At 43.4% G+C, this 21919-nt stretch overlaps 1 protein-coding gene across 1 annotated transcript in view; it reads right to left on the reverse strand.

Moving 5' to 3' along the window:
- Positions 1-266: 266 nt before the first annotated feature.
- The window catches only part of COL4A2 (collagen type IV alpha 2 chain), a 199989-nt gene continuing 178336 nt past the window's right edge, over positions 267-21919 (reverse strand). The window contains exons 35-46 of the mRNA XM_007938924.1: positions 18916-19023; positions 17891-17998; positions 16855-16926; positions 14542-14667; positions 11642-11758; positions 10976-11137; positions 10755-10853; positions 10178-10324; positions 9897-10013; positions 6860-7051; positions 5058-5344; positions 267-524 (exon numbers count right to left, since the gene is read on the reverse strand). Coding sequence (XP_007937115.1) covers positions 267-524; positions 5058-5344; positions 6860-7051; positions 9897-10013; positions 10178-10324; positions 10755-10853; positions 10976-11137; positions 11642-11758; positions 14542-14667; positions 16855-16926; positions 17891-17998; positions 18916-19023 — 1793 coding nt within the window. The remainder of the gene's footprint in view (positions 525-5057; positions 5345-6859; positions 7052-9896; positions 10014-10177; positions 10325-10754; positions 10854-10975; positions 11138-11641; positions 11759-14541; positions 14668-16854; positions 16927-17890; positions 17999-18915; positions 19024-21919) is intronic.

Raw genomic sequence — 21919 nt, forward strand, 5'->3', positions numbered from 1 at the left:
TGAAGAGTGGCTTCACTCTGAAGTCAAGTTAGAGTGGCCAGAGCCTGTTAGACGAGCAATGTGTATTTGGTATAAGTGCTGCTGCTGAATTCCTTTGGTAGACTTTGTTGTTGTTTTTATTTTTTTAAAGAAAAATAAAATCAATTTCTGGGTCGGCATCTGAGGTATTACGTTAAAAATAAGCACCAAAATTGACCTTCCCGACGCAAATGTGGATTTAGCAGAAAAGCACGTTCTGGGTCTTCCCACTCCTCTGACTGGAACTATCACAGGTTCTTCATGCACACCTGGCAGCGGCTGATGTGTGTCCTGATGAGCCCGGCTTTGAGGGTGTCGGCAGAGGGGGAGCTCTGGAAGTTCTGCTCCGGGATGGTGGTGAGCCAGAAGCTGTATTTGTTGGCATAGTAGTGGCAGGTCCCGCGAGCCCCATTGCATTCGATGAAAGGCGTGGCCCGGAAGTCCTCCAGACAGCTGCCTGGAGACACCAGTGACTGTCCACCACCTTCATCCCCCGCGGCCGTGTGCTGCACAGAGGGGAGGAGACACAGAGAAGGTTTGTAAGCAGAAGAAACTGCCAACAACTTAATGGTATCTGATTATCATCTGCTTTTGGGGGAGCTTTGTTTTTGCTAAACAAATTAGGAACATCTATCTAGGTCAATTCAGACCCAACTGCAACTTATCATTTAATGCACAGTGTTCAGAAATAGGGGCTAGGCAAAATCAATCACGGTACATGTTCACAAGGAGGAGAAGAACCCTGGGCCTTAGCATGTGCTGTGGGTGGTGTTTATTGACATAAATAGATGTGCATGGTGTGTTGTTAAGTAAAAACTACAGCAACAGCAAAAGCAGATTATAATCAGTACATAGAGTCGATTATATTTTGGTAAAAAAAGAGGAAAAAAAAAAAAAACAACCTATCTCATCTAGTCATAGAAAGAAAATGCAGCAGGACTGATACCAAAATGTGAATGATTTTGTTTTTTCCTAAAGGAAAAAAATACTGACCCTATGACAGCATCTCAGGTGATAAGTTAAAAGTAAGCACCAAAGTGGACCCTTCCTGCCCTCCTCTGGGAATGTTTATGATTAGATAATAAAGTAAAAGTGGTTTTACTTATTTTTTCTTTTAATTATTTAAAAAATCTCTATTTGCTGATTTTTCTACAAGGAATATGTATTACTTATGTATTTGATTTTGTTTTTCAATCAGAGAGTTGTTAAATAAGCCATTTGAAATAAGTGAGACTCTTACTCAGCTGCAGGCTAAGAGGCTGGGGAGGCGTCTGAGGGGAGATAGAAACCCAGTATCAGGGACAGCAATTATTATTAACTTTCAAGCCGTGTTTGTTGTTTGAGTTGACTCGTGACTCATAGTGACCCCATAAGAAGCTCTGGTGGTGAAGACCCCAATGAGGAGTCACTATGAGTCAGAATCAACTCGATGGCAGTGAGTTTTGGTTTTCTGAGTGACCCCATATAACAGACATAGAATACCCATGTCCATGGGTATTCTAGGCCATATCTCTAGGGAAGGAGTCCTGGCAGTCAAGTGGTTAAAATTCTTGGCTGCTAATCAAAAGGTCATGGGTTTGAACCCACCAGATGTTTCATGGGAGAAAGATGTGGCAGTCTTCTTCAGTAAGAATTACTAAAACTCCCTGCCATTGAGTCAATCCCGAGTCCTAGGAAAGGGTAGAACTGCCCCATAGGGTTTCCAAGGTTGTAAATCTTTATGGAAGCAGACTGTCTCATCTTCCTTCCACAGAGCAGTTGGTGGATTTGAACTGCTGACCTCTTGGTTAGCAGTCAAATGCTTTAACCACTGTGCCACCTGAGAAACCCTATGGGGGGGGCATTTCTACTCTGTCCTGTAGGGCCACTATGAGTTGGAATCCACTTGACAGCAGTGGGTTTGGTCTGGTTTGGTTACTCTTTATGGGAGCTGATCACCAGGTCTTTCTCCCGTGGAGTGGCTAGGTGGGTTCAAACTGCAAACATGTTGGTTAGCAGCCAAGGGCACCATCAGGGCTCCTTTTTTTTTCCATTTTAAAATTTGACTCTTTCAATTTTACAGTCTTTTAGCTTTTATTGGGGCTGTTGTTGTTGTTGTTGTTATATGCCGTCAAGTTGGCCCCGACTCATAGCGACCCATCCTTGGGTTTCCGAGGCAGTATCACTACTATTGGGGCTAGGTCTTCTGTATCTCAACGCAAGTATGTGTGTGTGTGCATACACACACGCACACACACACACACACATATTTATTTGACATGGTCAAGCAAGCTTTGAGTGGCAAATGAGTTGTCAGAACACAATGATTCAGAAGAGGAATATCTCAGCTATACTTTATAGGGTTTTTTTTTTTTTTTTTTAAACTATACTGTGATATATTAGGGCAGTAGCCCCAGTTTAGCCTTCTTAGGAAACAAAGCAAAACAGCAAAAGCAAAAACAAAATAAAGCCCTTTCAGAAATTTTCCATTGAAGGAGCACAGAACCTCTCCAACCCAAAGCTGTACCGTTCTTTTTAATGTAAATGTGTGGTGAGAAGTAGAGGATCCTCACAAGGCATCTCAGGTCTCAGGCCTCACTTTGATCCTGAACAGCTGAGGCCGTACTTGGAGCTGTAAAGTAATCCCTGGGAAGGACACCCCAAAGGAAGCCACCTGGGCAGTCAAGGCAGGAAGAAGTGCCAGGCTGGTCTGGGGTGGCAGTCCTGTCCACCTTGGAGGGACTCTGAGCCCAGCCTCTGCACATACACCATTTTCCCCTGGCTTTGGGACTAAAAATCCACTAATATATCTTAAGAGAATCACCTTGACAAGTGGCCGAACCCTGAGAAGTAACCTTGAACATTTTCACACCTAGTGTAGACCTCATAGTAGCCCAAATATTAAAAGAAAAAACTGGAACAATGGCTGGCTAGACGGTTATAGTCAGACTAGTTTTGAGAGAGGTCACTTTGTGAATGTGGCAGCTCCTGCTGCCTGTCTGTAGGCCACCTGTCTGCCTCCAGGAGCTCTGCTGCTCGTCCTAGGTCCCAGTCTGGCTCTCATGGGGAATGGAGAAAGCTCCTGTCATGAGGTCACTCACATTAGTGGACAGAGGAAGTGTGAGTAAGGTGAAGAGGTGGGCCTCAACACTGGTTTTGAATTCCTGCTGTGGACTAGTGAACAGCTATGTCTTCTTTCCAGCTCTCATTATGCTATGATGCCCGCAGTTCCTAAGCTCTAAAACTTGTACTCTACCTTTTAAGAGTGGATCAAAAGGCATTTAATGCACAGACAAGACACACAACAGTGTTCTCTGCATTTCGGGTTTAGGTCTTTGTCTCCTAACCAGGCAGACAGAGGCATATTTAGAGATCAGCTCATGTATCTGTCATTAATGCCATGAGGGAATTTATCTGTGGTTCTTAGAAGTAAAGGTATTTCAGATCCATCTGCCCCGACTTCCCGCTGTATTAGCAAGGCTAGAGGACTCTGTCATCTTATCACCCGTGTCTTCTGTGGAATGTCACGTTCCAGGCTAGCTTGGGTTATTAGGCATTTAAGCTAAGGATAATATGTGCAAATCCTATTAGTCTGCTTTAAAGATATTAATTTGAAACGTAATTGCCAATGAAAGAAGGGACTTCTCTGACCTTTCTAGGGTCTTGTGTAATCAGACTTCATAAAGGAGAAGGCTCATTTATTTTTGAATTTAACAATCAGAGTTAAAAAAATAAAAGAAACCAAAAACTTGCATCTTCCATTACATAGGGACACTAAGAAGGTTACTGAAACTCTGTGGAATGCCTCAAAAGGCACTTTAAATGATAAGCTTCTCAAAAAGTAGAATCTGTGCTTTGTCACCACATGGAATTTAGTAAGCTGTTTTCCAAATTATATCAATAGTATCTCTTAAGAATTTAAAAATATCAGTATTCATGTACCTTTTCCTTTAATATAGCTTTATCCTTTCTAAGAATCCAGGTTATTTCTGTTGTTTTGAAAAGATTACCAATCAGTATGTAATTTACATATTATATTATTTAAATGGAAGCAAGACTGGGCAATCTACTTTGGTAAAGATTTGATGCCTCAGAAACCCAATGGGGGTCTCTATGAGTGAAATATTTAATACATTGAGTATACTAGCAATATGATTGGAGTGATGATGATTATAATAAATGTCAATGGAATGGAAAGCCCACTGTCCTCAACTTGCCTTTCCTTTTCTCCCTACAAAGATTTACTAAGTAATAGAATTATAAGAGACAGTGATCCAGACCCTTCCCTTGATGTTAAGCTAAACATAAACTGGCAAAAATTTAAGTTTCTCTACCTTACAGCCAAAAAAAAAAAAAAAAAAATCTCACTGCCATCGAGTTGATTCCAACTCAGAGTGACCCCCATTGGGTTTCCAAGGCTATAAATCTTAAGGGAGAAGTAGAATGCCCCATCTTCCACCCATAGTTGATGGGTTTGAACTGCCAACCTTCTGGTTAGAAGATAAATGCCTTATTCACTATACCACCAGAGCTCCTTTATATCCAAAAGCTATCTGAAACTGGTATTTCAGAATTTTCCTAAGCAGTGTAATCAGTTTTAACTCAGCCATTTAATAGCTGTTTCTTAAGGGCATTCCAGGATTCTAGATAAAATTCTTCTAGATATTTAGTTTTCTGGTAAATCAAGGATAACTTTACCTTTGGTGTTGTGCTCGGTGATATGGACAACAGGCCAGACTTATCCTAACTCCGGTGCTGCTGCTGGCCCATACGTAGATATAGCAGCAAATGAAGGGGCTACCTCTAGGTAAGGGCAGGCTTGGGTCTAGGCATGTGGCTCACTTAGCAAAGTGCATGTTGTATCCCAGCTCTCATTCATCCTGTTGGCCAGGTGCCCTTGTGCAGTATACAACCTAAGCAGCCCTTCATGGCTGCCCTGATTGATTATTCTCACAAAGGTGGCTATTTCTGCAGTTCACCTAGCCAGATATGGTTGAGGAAAGGAACCAGATTTCAAGTTGGTTCCATGCTCTGAAAGAGAGTGGGTAAGTATCACATACCATGAGGAAGGAATAGCCAATCCATAAACTCCGCCATCCAGCTGGGCAGTGGGGGATGGAGACATCTTGACTGTGGACTGCTATAGCAACAGCTGGAGCCTCACACACAGAGCAGCGGCTGATGTAGGGCTTGATTTCATCTTCAGCGACAGGCATCATAGGTAGTGGCGCAGTGGTGGAGAGCCAGTAGGACTTGTCATTCCGGCTGGCGTAGTAGCAGATGTCACCAGGGTTGCAGTACAGGAAAGGCATAGTGCTGAACCGTGCCAGGCAGGAGCCTGCCAGTCCTGCCAGGAGAAAGGCATGCCTTGAAGTCACAACTGAGTGTGGCTGGGAAGATGCTCCTCCCAGCCCCAAGCCTGTGGACAATCCATATTCTGGCCTTGCCCTGTGCCCACGGCCCCCTGTGCAGAGTTCTGCCATGTACTGGGGAAGACGAAGCTAAAACATTTCAGCTTGTTTTTTTTTCTTTACACAGACTAGACTGGCATTAGCACCTTTGTTCTTCTAGAAGGTCTCACTCTAGAAGAGTGGTCTACCTCTGGACCAAGTCAGAAGTCAGATCAGCTGGGAGATGTATCTTTAGGGAACAGCCCTTCGGGTGAAACCTATGTTAAGGGAATGTTACGACAATCAGCCCTGAGTAAACCCTAATGGATTTCTATTATGAAGACATCTTCCATTGCATCCTATAAAGGCTCCCAGAAGAAATTCTGGCTGTTCCAAGGTATCAAATAGCTCTAATTCTTCTGGGTGAAAAGACTGATTTTACCTTATGGCCAGACTGATTTACTGTATTTTTCCGCATATAAAGTGGCTATGGAAAGCACACATGCATATAGCACACATAGGAAAGTGGGTTGCGTGGTTTGGAAAAAAACATAAAAAGCATGTTATTTGTGTGAAAATACAGTATATAACTAAGCAAGTCCCTTTTCACATTGACTTCTTAAAAGCTTAGAGCCAAATGTGTGGTTTATTTCAGCAAATATGCAAAGTACTATGGCATGCCTTTTTAGCCTCATTCCCAGCTCTACTTTATGTCCTTATCCTTGTTTGCTCTGCCCCACTTAATATAGATATACATATAAGTAGAACATATATGCAAGAATGTGTCCAAGTCATAAGAGTTTATTCAGTTTGACAAATATTTACAAACTGAACACAATGATGTAGTCTACACTGAGATCAAGAAACAGAACAGCATGCTGGAAGCCCCCTCATGCCCGCCCTGTGACTCCCCACAAAGCTAACCACTGTCCTGACAGCTAATATCACAGACTAGTGAGTTTCTCTCCCACCCACCATTTCTTTAAAATGCTTGTTACATTTCCTGTGCTCTTTTAAATCATTTAAATTTCCTTTGACACCCAGACTTACTGGAATAAATACATACACACATATATGCATATGTAAAACATGTATTTTCCTGGGGTTTCTCTGCAGGAAAGTCTGATGTTAATCTCAGCCCCTCCGTAGCCTCCAGTCTGACTGCAGCATTAGTTGCCTCCAGGTGGAGGGAGCAACATGTGGATAGAGCCTGCAGACGTTGATGTCATACTAAAAAGCAGGTCCCTGCAGAACTGCTCTGAGATTTAAGGGGTTTGTAAGACTTGCGCTTCAAAGGCCACTTTAATCTTTTCTGAAACCTCCAAGAATGTGGATTTTGTAAATGCCATCAATCAGCACAAATTCTTCAGTCTTAAAGGAGTTAATGAAGCTTACTGGGGCCTTTTGATCTTGATCACCCTTGGTGCCCAAGAACTGAGCAGGTCTGGGGGAGCTCCATGGGTGGGACTTACCCAGATCCTGGTTGTGGGCTTTCTCCTGGCCTTCAAAGTACAACAGGCTGTATCCACTCCAGAGCTTGTTCATGCCCACGGGGCACATGGGCTCCTGCTCTGTCTGGCTGTGCTTTACCAGGAGATAGCCGATGCTGACACTGCGGCCAGGCATGCCAGGCAGGCCTGGACTCCCCGGCCGGCCAGGTTCACCTAGGGCCCGAGAGAAAGCAGTTGTTCTTTTAAGTACGAGTTTTCATCAAGTCACATCTAACTCATGGTGATGCTGTGTGTATCAGAACCCTATGGTACTCCATAGGGTTTTCAATGGCTGATTTTTTGGATGGAGATACCAGGCTTTTCTCCTGAGACTGCTGGGTAGATTTGAACCTGCAACCTTTAGTTAGCAGCCAAGTGTGTTAATAGTTTGCACCTTCAGGGACTCCAGTCACCTTTTTAGTTGCCTTGAAAACCTCAGGTCCACAGTGGCAGGCAGACCTGTTCATGACATCACAAAGATACATTTCGAATATGCTATTCTTTTTTCCCTCCAAAGCTTGGGTCTCAGTGGCTTTGCCCTTTTTAGACAAAGAGCATCTTTGGAAAGATTTAGCCTAAATTTAGAACTCAGAAAAAGTGAACTAATGATAATGGTGATGCTAAATACATAGGATGGATCTTTTCCAAGAAAAGATTCTGAATGCTGTACACGTTCAGGGTGTACCCAACACTGAGAGAGAAGAACTAGAACATCTTGAAATTCAAAGGGTCCTTAGAAGTATCTCAGTGCAGCCTCCCATCCAACGCATGAATCTCCTCTGCCCTAGAGAGCAGGCCTTCCTTTGCTGGACACTTCTAGGGAGAGGCAGCTCATTACATGCTGTGGCAGTTATGTTTGTGTGTCAACTTGGCTGGGCCTGATTCAGTGGCTGGGCAGCTGGATGTAGTTATTCCCCATGGTAAGACTGGTAATTAACTCCATGGTGGAATGTATTGGAACAGCTAAGCAGCTGCTTTAGGGATGTGGTCTGCTTTCTGTATTAAGAAGCAGCCTTGGGAATGATCTCTAGCTTATGGCATGTTTGAACCCTGCATGTAACCATGTCATTGTTCAGCAGCCTGCCATGCTCTGCTGACCTTGGGACTTTCAATGGACTTGAAGTAATGGCCTGCTGTGTGGTTTGGTAACATCGGGATTGTGCTGTTTTATTTGTTGACCTTGGGCTTGTTAGCCTCAGCAGCCAGTAGCTGCCTGAATGAAGAGATGCCTCTAGCTTCAGTGGGCCAGGAACAAGAGGCAGAGCTGAAGCCCAAGGTCAAGGGTCTTCCACCCAGCCCCTAGAGCCTGGCACTTTGAATTCAGACTTCCATCCTCCTGAACTGTAAGAGAATAAACTGTTCAAGCCATCCCATTTGTGGTATATTCTTGTCAGAGTGGCACTAGGTAACCAGAATACATGTCAAGCTCATTCCCCATTTGGATCACTACAGGGGTTAGAACATTCTTTCTCACGCTGAGCTGAAATCTGCCCCCTATAATTTGATTCTTCTTCTGAAGTCCAACAGAATGTCCCACCTGTCTCCTCATGACAACCTGTCAAATATTTGAAATCAGCTCCTCCTACTGATCTTGTCTTCCCGCTGTCCCTCCCTTCTCTGAGGGACATTTTCAGTATCTCTTTCCTTTTCATATGACATTATCTCTCCATCCTACACTACCTTAGTTTCTACCCCTGGAGGACTCCAATTCATCAATATTTGTCTTAAGATGTGGACCTCCCATGTTACCATTCTCTGGCCATAGTTCAGTCCCTGTGGAGGAAGTGGGTTATTGTTTCCTTTGATGACATTAGTAATGTAGCTGTCATTTAATTACCACAGCTGCTCAGACAATTAGGTCAAACTGAGCTCAGGTATATTGAAGTAAATCTCAAGCTTTTTTGTTTGTTTGTTTGTTTGGCATGAGTTACTATCTTGCAGGAGCCCTGTGGCCTCAGTGGTTAAGCACTTGGTTGTTAACTGAAATGCCAGTGGTTCAAATCCACCAACCACCCCGTGTGAGAAAGATGTGGCAGTCTGACTCCGTGAAGATTACAGTCTTGGAAACACTATGTGGAAGTTCTCCTCTGTCCTATAGGGTTGCTATGCATTGGAATCAACTCCATGGCAATGAGCTTTTATCTCATCCTGCATATGTGCAAATAATTTTAAGAAATAAATAATGCAGGACTTTATAATGACCTGTTAATTTGTTTCTTTTAGTTTTAGCTTCCCAGATCTTTAGGACTCCTGACTCTGACAGTATATGGATTATGCTTCCAGCTATGATGCACCTGCACACTTCTCCAAGGAAGGAAGTGTGCATATTCTGAGCACTCTCTCTGTACCCAGTGTCCTGTGGAGGCACACATGTCATGGAGCACGCCCAGCAATGAGTGCTATTGCAAGGGCCTTAGGAGAGAAGCTAGCATGGATGGAAGGGCAGAAGAGTGTGGGAACTTCTTACCTCTGTCCTTTCTTAGTACTAATTTATTTATGGAAGCTCTGGTGGTATAGTGCCTAAGGCATTTGACTGCTAACCAGAAGGCTGGCAGCTCAAACCCACCAGCCACTCCTCAGAAGGAAGACTGGGCGATCTATTTCCAAAGAGATACCACCTCAGAAACCCAAGGAGGGGCTGGTATGAGTCAGAACCAAATGAAACCCAGGTTGGAGTCTTGGCTAATGCACTACATATGCTGTCAGTGAAGGTTTATGTGTTGCTATGATGCTGAACAGGTTTCATTAGAGCTTCTAGACTAAGATGGACTAGGAAGAAAGGCCTGGCAATCCACTTCCAAAAATCAGCCAGTGAAAATGCTATGGATCACAAGGGTCTGATCTACAACTGACTATGGGGCTGCTGTCCGACTGGGTAGTGTTTCATTCTGTTGTACATGTGGTCGCCATAGGTCAGGGGCCATCTCCGTGTCCACTAACAACAAGAATTTATTAGATCAACAGTGGGACATGGAAGAATCCCTCTTCCCTCTTTCTGGTTTTATCATTTATCACTTACCTTCTTGACCAATTGGCCCCTGATGACCCATGGGTCCCTGGTCTCCCCGGAATCCTGGATCAGCAGCCATACCACCTCTTCCTTGGAGTCCTGACTTTCCTGGTGCCCCACGAAAACCTGCACAGCCACCAAAATAAGTATGAGCACAACTGGAGACAGTGACAGTGCTTGGCATAACCAGTGCTTAACAAATGCTTTTTAGCAGGAAAATAAAAATAGGAAAAGAAACCTTTCCCTGGAGACGCTACAGGAAGGGTTTCGGGCCAGCTCTCTGCTCCTACCTGGTTCTCCTGGAGGGCCCCGGGGCCCCATCTCTCCCTGTGCACCAGGAGGACCTCTCCTTCCATGGGGACCCAAAGTCCCTCGTTCAGCAGCTATCTTCTGGGGGATTCCTGGAATTCCTGGGGATCCTGAAGAACCGGGGGAACCTGGAAAGGAAGAAGAAAGCCCACAGTAAACATGTGAGCACCCTTTTGTTTTCTTATTTTGAACTCTAGTTTTATCCCTTGAAACAATCTTAAGAGCTTCCTAGAAAAATCTTATTTTCCAGAGATTAGACTGATAAAAAGCTCATCTGAGAGGTAGCTCAGTGCCTGCCACTTTAAAAAAATTAATATACCATTCACCCAACCCCTGTGAGGGCAACAGCAGGCTCAGCCTATGTCTCATTCTTGGTTTTCCATTTGCTATTTAGACTTTGTTGCTCCACACCAAAGAGGGTTATGATTATCTGAAATTTAGTGCTGTCTGTAAGCCAGAAGGGCAATGGCAGGGCCAGGAACAGATTCCTGGGAGTCCACTCATGGCCACAGGTTTCTTGAGATGATCACCTCCGCAACTGTGCAGATAGCCACTCACCAGGGAATCCTCTGTCTCCTTTGGGTCCTTTAGGGCCTCTGTCACCCATACTTCCTGTTGCACCAGTGTTTCCCATGAATCCTTGTTCACCTCTGGGTCCTACAATACAAATAGGTCATTAGGGACATGCATCTCTCTATAGAGAGAGTGACTCCAGTCAACCACAACCAATGCTGTCTATCCCCTGATAAGAGAGATTCCTTAGGCTTCCGCACAGTTACCTTTTTCTCCAGGGAGACCAAACACACCGGGTCTGCCTTGGGGTCCAGGGTCTCCCACCCATCCTTTTGTTCCTGCGTTTCCCAGAGCTCCCGGATTCCCTGCATCTCCTTTGCCCCCAGGAAAAGCAGCAGGTCCAGGTGGCCCAGGTGGACCTCGGTAACCTGTCAACATCCAGCATAAGAAACAAGAGTTTAAACAGCATCTTGAGGAAGGAAGATGCTGGGAGACTCACATCAGGCCACGAGATGCCAAGGCCATTCACTTAGTGGATTACTTCCGGCTCATGTTTAACACGGGACAGTCCTATCCTCATACCATCTCTTTTCAATACTCTGCTAATATATGTGGTTAGTGTATGTGAATTAAATTTAACATTTGTCTAAGTGCGATGGAATGAAGAAGAGGAAACCACTGCATATTGTAAGTTTCCAAGTTCATTGCAGTTTTGAATATCTGATCCCATAGCAAGGACTAAACACAGACTGTAATTTGATTTCCTAGTGACTGTGAAAGCAGAAATAACTGAGTATTGTGCTTGTGATGAAAATAAGCGTGGTCTGGATGTGCAGTAACAGCCACTGACCCTTACCATGCCTTGGCTAAATGGGCGATCCCCAGCTCCTGCTCCAGAGATTTCAATGCACAAATGCGTAAATCCTACTTACCTTGTGGGCCAAATATCCCTGGTGCCCCTGTGTCACCAGGTAACCCAGAGATATTGGAAGGGGGAGTGATGCCTGGAAATCCCTGCAGCCCTCGACTCCCAACTGGGCCTCGTTCCCCTTAGGAAAAAAACAAAAGGCATTACTTTTAATGTCAGCATCAGATTTCTCTACCTATTATTTTCCTTTTATGGTATCACCTGTCAAGGAGCAGAGCCACTAAGGACGAGACAGTGAAGATGTTCTGAGGCCAAGGAACAGCCCAGGGCTGCACACTCTCAAGGTGAAAGTGGGGAGGCTGGGCCATCTGAACCATCGTCAGGGTAGCTTAGCCCTCACCTCTGACCTGCCTGATGCTCCTCCTCAGAGACACTCGGCCACCACCAGTCCCAGGACCCATCTCTTATTGGTTCTTTTCCTCATGTGCACTCTACTTGGCTCCTGTGATTGCTTGGCCATGCCTCAGCAAGAGCCTCTGCGATAGGCTTGGCAAAGAAACTAAAACTCAAGCTCCTCTATATTGCTAGTTGTTGATAGTTCTGTCAACACATGTGATGGGATGAAAGATTACAGTATTGGCAAAATGAGGCTTATAGACCACATTCATATATATTTTTTAACATTCTCCCTCTGACTTTCTTACAGCATTTTGGATCTCAGCTATCACTGGTTGACTCAAAGGCATCGAAAGAGGACAGACTTTTGAGGGAAATCACCCAAATAAGGAAATCTGTATTATTCAGGATATTCATTGAGTGACTACTATGTGCCTAGAGGGGTGCAGTTGCTGCACGTGCCCTGATGAGTGGAAGCAGACATGTCGCCTGCCTTATGGAGCTGAAGATTCAGAGTGGAAGATCTGTAGTTTCTGTCCTAGTCACTATGCTATGTAATTTGTTTTTCATGAAGGTCTGGAGAGTAAGGGATTAATACTAAAAGACTGCAAAACAAACAAACAAACCAAGAATATCAAAGCATCCAAAGACAGCCTCAAATCAATGCTAATGGAAAACGATAGTTGGGGCAATCCATTGCAAATATTTGAAATTCAAAAAGAGGAAAAAACAGTGGTTTCTTGTATCCTCTACTCTCTGTATCTGCATGACTATGTATGCCTATCAGTGACACTAAGAGATTGTCATATTGGAAGATTTTGCTATCCATCACAGGGGAAATGATTCTATTTATACATGCTTTTGAGTGGGATGAAGAAAACAACACCAAGAGAAACAACTGAGAAAAGTATCTCTGTAGTCAAACTGACTACAGCAAACAAGCAAGTGGCTTTATTAGACCTGCGGGGTTTAATGAGTGGCCATCTGTAGTTTGATATAAAATGACACCAATTGAGCTTCTTCTAACTATTATCACAAAGTAACCCAAACAGATGGTAAGCGTCAGTGAATAACAGCAAAAACTTCTGAGTTAGATGATCCAGTCAAATCCCTAGATTGGCCCAATTCCCACAAAAACATAATTAACTTAACTACAGTGATTAGGATTCTGTTAATGAGAACTTTTAGCACACAGAAGTCGCTTTGCTCGAATCAGAATCAAAATAATTCTGTTTTTTCAATAACCCCCATGGATCTTCATAACTACTGAAATAAAAAAAAACCCTGACTCATGGAGATTCACTGAAAAGCCATTTTGCATAACTGATAACCAAGTCATGAACTGACACTTGAATGTCAGCTACAGAAATAGTTGAGGCTGCATATTCTAGTTTAAATGCCTGAGATGAAACTCATCAGAGGGAAGACAATAAATTGGAATTATTCCCATAGTCTTAAAGAAGAATAAGAGTCCGGACAGGCTATCTGTGAATGTCACTGTTGTTGTTGTTGTTAAGTGCCGTCGAGTCATTTCCGACTCACAGCGACCCCATGCACAACAGAACGAAACACTGCCGGATCCCACGCCAGCCCCACAATCCCTGCTATACTTGAGCCCATCATCGCAGCCACCATGTCAATCCATCTCGTTGAAGGCCTCCCCCTCTTTCGTTGACCCTCCACCCTACCAAGCATGACATCCTTCTCCAGGGAATGGTCCCTTCTGACAACATGACCAAAATACATAAGCTGAGGTCCAGTGGGCAGAATGGAGCATCTCTTCTGCTCTGGACTCCAGGAACTGCTCTGACGTCACCAGCTCCTGGCTCTTGCATTGGACCACTGTGATTCCATGTAGCAGAGAGGTTGGGGGGGGGGCAGTGGCTTTAAAAAAGAGGCACTATTCCTTAGAATTCTTTGGAAACAGGAGATATGTTCTAGGCCTCTTTGATGGAATGCAGAAAACCACACAGTAGGTTCAAGAAGAGTTTTGGTAAATTGATGGTGCAGGGATGGAATAAAAGAAACTTAATACAGAATATAAATGATGAAAGAGTAGCCAAGAGATTCTGCAATAAGAAATCTTCTCCAGAGAAACCAGGGCTTTCCACTTCCTTCCCACTCATCTCTCAGACTCATGCAGATATTCTGATGACCCAATCTTTTGCTGAGATCTGGCTGTTGTTTGCTGGAGAGTCAATTCCAACTCATAATGACCCTATAGGACAGAAGAGACTGCCCCATAGCATTTCCTAGGTCTGGTGGTGTAGTGCCTAAGGCATTTGACTGCTAACCAGAAGGCTGGCGGTTCAAACCCACCAGCCACTCCTCGGAACGAAGGTTGGACAATCTACTTCCGTAGAGATACCGCCTGGGAAACCCAAGGAGGGGTCGCTATGAGTCTGATCTGACTCAACAGCAAAGCGTTACATTGTTTTGTTGTTAATCTTTATTAGAGGAGATCGCCAGTTCTTTTCTCCTGCCAGTCTTTTGGTTAGCATCCACCAGGGCTCCTTGGGCTCTGGTTAGGTAGATAGTAATGTTTGCTTTGAAAATGTCTGGCCTTACCTGGTATTCCTTGCTCTCCTTTTTGTCCTGGTATTCCTGGAGGGCCTGGAAAGGTGTTGGGCTCCCCTGGGTCACCCCTGTCCCCAGTAGTACCTGGGAAACCTGCGTCCCCACTGATGTCTGCACCTGTGGTAGAGTTAAAACAGCAGCTGACGTCAGCATTTTCCAACCATGCAATGTTAATACAATAACATAAGTTATTCCATAAGTGAAATGACATTAATGCGTCTCAAAAGCAGAAAAACAAAAGACAATCAGGGTGACTTTGGTAGTGAAACACTACTTAAATTCTTCCCAGGTCATGTGTGAAACACTCCAAGTATTTGCCAGCAGCAGCAATACGACTTGACAGTTTCCCTTCATTTTTGCCCATTTGAACTGGAACTAAAATGTTAACTGGAGCAGGAGTGTGTGAATTTATAAATAACATACACACATGTAAATTTACCTGCAGTTATGAGTATTTGGTTCCATAATAACACTCTAATGGCAGCTTTAGGATTATGATTTTTTTCTTCTTTAAATGTATTTTCTAATTTTTCTCCACTGAAAAGGAATAACTTTTATAATTGGAAAAGTAAATAATAGAAGTCTTTTTTAAAAAAGATACACTATTCCATAATAAAGTGGTATTTTCCTCTCACTGCCCTATGCCCTACAAATGTTATTTTATGAGTGCAGCAAATAAATTTTAAAATGCAAGGAAAAGACAAGGTTATTAAAATGAAACTTAAAGACGTTTCTAAGAAGCTATTGAGCCTTTCCATATGTGCCATGGCAGCTTTTTGGGGAGAGCAGAGCTAACGGGAAGATTTCTGCAGAAGACACAAAAGAAGATGTTCCTTTTTTTTTTTTTGGAGTAACTCAAGATCTGATGGTACTGTGTTATCCCATAACCAAAAAAAAAAAACCAAACAAACAAAACCTCAACCTGTTGCCCTTGAGGCGATTCTGACTCATAGTAACCCTATAGCACAGAGTAGAACTGCCCCCACAGTTTCCAGGCTGTAATCTTTACAGAAGCAGATGACCACATTTTTCTCCTGAGGAGCAGCTAGTAGGTTTAAACTACTGACCTTTTGGTTAGCTGTTGAGTGCTTAGCCATCGCACCACTAGAGCTCCTCTGTGATATTCCAGAAGGGAATAATAAAGCAGACCTTATTCTGTCATCGGAAGGAAGACTAGGCAATCTACTTCCATAGAGATACTGCCTCAGAAACCCAAGGAGGGGTCTCTGTGAGTCGGATTCAACTCGATGGCAGTGAGCGGTGGTAGTGGTGATTCTGTCATTGGCTTGGGAAACACTGGGGCTTTGAATCTCCATGAAGAAAAAAAATGCACTAGAATATTTTATTAATGCTACAAAAAATGCTATTAAAGGTATCAACTTATTTTGACTATGAAACAAAAAATCCCTGGTAAGTCATTATCACTCTTTCAAAGCATAAGAAAAGCCCCAGGGACAGATCAAGTACCAACTGTCTACCTCATGCCAATGAAAGGAAGATTGCAAATGTAGCTTGGATGAAATGAAAATTTTGGACAAGTGAGGGGCACCCATGCATCTTAAAGATCCCAAGATGCTATCTGAAAAGCTAAACAGTTGTTTTTCTCTCCATCAAGGGTCATTCATAGATCCATTCAACATAGTTTTGGGTTTAAAGAGGTGAACCTTTAAGATCTCATCTCCAGATGTCTGCAGACCAACGGAGATTCTGGGTTCTCATGGTCACTCTCATTCAGCCCGTCAGTAATGATAAATTAGTCCTTCAAGAAACTCATCCTGCTCTCCAAGATCCCCCTATCCCTATAGTCTAGAATGGCACACATGTTGTTAATCCAAAACCAAATTTACTGCCATCGACTTGATTCCAACTCATAGCAACCCCCATTGCATTTCTGAGGTGGTAAATCTTGATGGAAGTAGATTGCTCCATCCTCCTTCCGTGGAGCAGCTGGTGGGTTTGAACTGCCAACCTTATGGTTAGCAGTCAAATGTCCTAGGCACTGTGCCACCAGAAGTCCTATGTTCTTATTAGGTGCCACCAAATCAATGTCCCACTCATAGCGACCCTATATGACAGAGTAGAACTGCTCTTGGGGTTTCCTAGGCTGTAATCTTGATGGAAAGAGATCACCAGGTCATTTCTCCTATAGAGTGGCTGGTGGGTTTGAACTGCTGAACTTTTGGTTAGCAGCCCAATGCTTAGCCATCACGCCACCAGGGTTCTTTATGGTATACATAGTACAGAGGTATAGAGAACTGCTGTACTGCTGGGTATAACTGAGCAGGTGAGATGACTAGTAAGTACCTGGGGATCCTGGAAAGCCTTTGGTGCCTGGCAAGCCATGTAATCCACTGAGTCCTCGGATACCTGGAAAACCTGCAAGAATTCACACATAATTATTTCATGCAGAGGAAAGGATAGAGGACTTCTGGTAGAAACCCTTCCATTAAATTAGAAATATTTTAATTTGCTATGATCCTGTGCATCTATACTATTCAAAGCCCCTGCAAATATGTAGCAGCTAAGGATGTAAATGACTCACTTTTATGATGCTCAGGAAAACAGTTTAACATTAATTTTTTTGTTGTTTTTTTGTTTTTTGTAGACTTGTTATAACCAGAAGGGAGCTGGGAAGGGATATGTTCCGTTCTCTTCCTGCCACTTGAGTCACTGGTATATATTTGGTTTGTAAAAACTGCTGGGAACAAACAGCCCAGCATGATTTCCACTCCCTCTGGATTTTCGAGTATAAACATCGCTAAAGTAGGACACTGGAAACAGGCGACGGTTCTTTCTATGATGTGGGTAGTGAGTGTGGCCAAATGAATGAGGGTGATGGCAGGGATTGTGGAGGCGGAGTGGACCATCTTTAATTCTGTGCCAAGAGAGAGAAGCCAAGGGCCTGCATTACTGATGGGCTGGTGCCAGGCAACCTTGAACCTCCAAATCCTGCCCAGTGGCTTGGCCAGCCCTCCCTGGTGGAAAAATGGGGAAAATGACATCTGTCCCTTGATCTCTCCCAAGCACTGCCACTGGCATGACTGACAAGTGGGCCCAAATGCCACTTGGGGAGGATTTTCATCGATATTTTCTGGGAGCAAACACTTCTTTGCAGGTTAGTATGTTTTGACTGACTCAGACATCTGCAAACCCTGTCCTGAATGTGTTTTTGTGTCTATAGTAAACTACTGACAATCTCCTTTTATCTCATACAAGCTTATAGAAAACAACTTGAAGAGAGGCCAGCCTGGCTAAATGATGCCTCTTCGTAACTACGGCAACTCCGGCTTTGACTAATCATTTGCGTTTTGTGTTTCTGCTAAGGAAACAATCATTTTACCTGGCAATCCTGGAGCCCCTTGCCAACCATAGTCTCCTTTTTCACCAGGTAGTCCAATACGTCCTGGATCCCCCTGTGGTCCCTGAAGTCCTGTTAAACCTGGAAAGCCTAGGGGGTAAATAGATCATTAAATCTGAGCACGTAAGGAAAACCATCTCCAGACGCTTAGAAGAGACCTTGCCTGCAGCTTCAAGTTCCCTGTCCTAGCTGGAGGGGAAGACGGTTTGTAGTACTGACTGAAGAATACTGGAAGATGCCAGCTGCAAGTCTGACTGATATTAAGTACCTTTCCGTCCAGCATGAAATGCCTATGGCCTTAAATAGCCACATTCAAGTTTAATATGATCAGCTTAGCTTTACCAAGGAGAAAATGGCTTGTATTTTTCATTCTTATCCTATCATCCAAATATAAATTTTGAGACTGAAGAAAGCCCATGAAATGGCTCCTTGAGAGATTTTGTCCAGTCTCTGAAAGTTCACAAGTGCTGGATAAAAACAACAACAACAACAAAAAAAAAAAGCATGAAGCTAGGTCATTGTCTGCTTTCCTTCACTAAATCAGGATTCACAAATGAATTTCTGCATATTCTAATGCATGAAAAGGAATCCTTTAAAAAGAACTCAGTCTGTTTTTTTATATAAGATATGGATGTTTGGCTACAGACATCTTTTTTGTTATTTCCTTATGCTTCTCTCTGTTGCTGTAGCCCCCCAGCCCCCCGGCCACAGTGGTCTTTGGGGTACAGTCTTCTGACCTTTTCTCTCCATGTTATTGGTACTGATGCACAGCTAGATGAATGCACAGCATCCAAAAGCAAGTTTCCTATAGTGAGTCAATTGTGGCAGAAAGGAAATAGGCAAAATTGGCCACCTCTGCTGTGAAGGTCTTGGAGACTTGGAGTCAGGGTAGTAGGTGGGTTTCAGCTGCACTTACCCCACACCTATGACTACACTTCCAGCCATGGCTGGAAGAAAAGGAAAACATTCATTTGAAGACAGTTTGGCTGCTGGAGATTTTTTTTTACCTGTTTGTCCTTTAAATCCAGAAGGACCCTGGGCTCCTTTTATGCCTGTTATGCCGGGGAAGCCAATGTTGCCTTCTGTTCCTTTCTCTCCAAAGATTCCCTTTTGACCTGTGATGAAAGATTTTCTGCTTGATGTTGTGCCAAAGTGGAACTATTTAGGGTTAGTGGAGAAGCTAGTTAAGGGATACTGCAATACCATATTAATACTCTTCTGTTTGGGGATGGAAAAAACATCATTGTCTAAGCATGTTTCTTCTCTTATTAATTTTTTTTTACCCTAATTTCTCCCTCTGAGCCTGTGGTAGCCAGCCTCTAAGCAATCTCTGCTGCCTGGTAGTCATGCCTTCATGTAGTCCCCTCCCACACTAAATAGGGCCAAATTGTGTAGCCAATGGGATATTATAGAAAAGACAGAGTGTGACTTCAAGGCTAGGCCATCAAATTCACTGCTGCTTTTACTTTGTCCTCTCTGATCACTCACTCTGGTGGAAGCTAGCAGCCATGCTGCAAGAACAGCCAAGTAGTCCAAGGGAGTGGTCCATGTGGCAAGGAACTCAAGCCTCATGCCAACAGTGATGTGAGTAAGCCATCTTGGAAAAGGATTCCTTAGCCCCAGTCAAGGCTTCAGATAACTACTGCTCTGGCTGACATCATGACTGTAATCCCATGACAGATTCTAAGTCAGACCACACTGCTCCCACATTCCTGACACTGTATGAAATAATACATGCTGACTGATGGTTTAAGCCACTGCATTTTGGGGTACTTTGTTAAACAGAATGAATAGATGACTAATCCAGAGCTCTTATCACAGTGATTTTCAAAGTATAAGATGCCAGGGAAATCTCTTGGGGAATCTGTTCAACATACAGATGCTTGAGCCACTCCCCAGAGGTGATTTGGTAGGTCTAGGGTAAGGTCTGGAATCTGTGTTTTAAGCAAGCATCTCATGTGTATCTATGGTGGTCACTGGCACTTTAAGAAACTCTGTCTTCACACTTAGGACAATGTTCTGTCAAATGTTTTGGTATTTCTGATACACTGTAAGATTTTGGTGGCTGCAGACTAAACCTGAATCTCACTTTTGTTTGGTGTCTCCTTAAATCTATGAAAATATTGCTGCACTTAGAAAAATAATGTTTTTATGGTCTTGAAGAAAAATCACTCAAGAAGTTCTGCAAACTTCATAATAAAAAGTTTTTTTAAAAAAGAAGTTCTGCTTGTTTTCTGTTGATTAATGTTTTAAAAATGGGCTCAAAACTATTATTGACACAGTGCATCTTCTTTCATAAACCATTCTATCATCTTCACCCAAATTGTTTAAGTCCAGCATAGCTTGTTGTCTCATCCTCAGAGAGACCTGACCTGAGCCTAAGCTACTCAGTGCCACCCTGTGTCTGAGGATTGATCTGATCTAGGAAGATGCTTCATGGTCCACACCATGTCTTGCACAGGACATGGCTCTGTGGCTGACCCACATACCTCACTTGTCTTAGGAAAAATGGAACACCCTCAAGGAAGGCTGATAGAACTGTCACCACCACTCTGCCTCATGGGACCACAATTCAGAGATACAACCTCCTGGTGACAAACATGATGGAAGACTCTACTTTAAGGTTTTTCTAGGCCAACAGTTTAACCAAAACATCAACATTCAAAGTGTAACAACAAAAATAATTCTTGGGGGAGGTAGTCTCTACTCTCCAACACATTTTGAGTTGAATAAATGAAATGATCCTTGGTGACATATGTGGTAAAGATGGTTTCACATCTTTGTTTTTATAAACCAAACTGGCAGAGAAATTATTTAGGATGAGTCAGCCAGGAGAGAACCAGATGGCTCTGCAGCCCAGGCTATCCCTATTGCTCAGGGAGTAAATTCATCCGTAGATGAAATTATAGAACAAAAAATTAGCCCAAAATGGCTAGTAAAATGAGGTTGCCGATTTTTAAGTGATATTTCTATGATCCATGCTAGGATGCCTATCATTTCCCATGCTGGAGCTTTTATAGATTGAGAACTTGTTCAACATCTTCTCATGTGGACAGACTTTTCCATTCCCACCAGTGCCATCTCTAGAAGGACTTGGAGCTCTGAACAACTTAATTAGTGTGGGGCCCTCCCAGGATTAAACAAAACACAGACACACACACACACACACACACACAGTGAAAGAAAGCATCTATTGCAGACTCTTTTGGATATTATTAATGGCAGAAATTTTGACTTTGAATTGTAATGATGCTCAGAAAAAAGGAGTAAGATGATGTGCTCCACAAGACCCCTCCAACAAGCACAGGGCTCTGGTAGCTGCTTCTATTGCCTTACTCAAGAGAGTGGCTCTGGCCTGGCTACCAATGCCAACCACTCAGAAAGGGATCAAAACTGGAGATCTATATCAAGTGGGAGAAAAATGTGAAACAAAACTCAAAATCATATGAAAGACCATGCATATGGGTCTGATAGAGACTGGTGAAACCCCTAAGACCATGGCTCTGAGTCACCCTTTGGGCTTGGAATTGAACTCACTCCTGTGGCTTCACTCTCAGTCAAACAATAGACAGACAGACCTACCAGCTGAACACTTACACCAGGGAGATGCACCCCCTAGAACAATCAACCCTGTGAGATCAGAAAGGCAGCATTTACACGGGGAGAAAGGTAGGGAGGCAGGAATGCACAGGTGCAAAGGGCACAGGGAAAGGCTAACCACAGGGAGGAAGTGGGAGGAGAGCTGTTACACTGCAGGGAATGTAACCAGTGCCACAAAATAAGATGTTTATGAACTACTGAATGTAAAATGAATCTGCTTTGTAAAAGTTTACCCAAATCACAGTAATAGTTTAAAAAAAAAAAAAAGGAAAGAAAGAATGGCTCAACTCTTGTTGTTGTGTGCCGTCGAGTCGAACCCAACTCATAGCGACCCCTCCTTGGGTTTCCGAGGCAGTATCACTATGGAAGTAGATTGCCCCATCTTCCTTCTGAGGAGTGGCTGGTGGGTTT

The sequence above is a fragment of the Orycteropus afer genome, unplaced genomic scaffold (assembly GCF_000298275.1).
Source record: "Orycteropus afer afer isolate SDZICR_OR568_19922 unplaced genomic scaffold, OryAfe1.0 scaffold00055, whole genome shotgun sequence".
Classification (NCBI taxonomy): Eukaryota; Metazoa; Chordata; class Mammalia; order Tubulidentata; family Orycteropodidae; genus Orycteropus; species Orycteropus afer.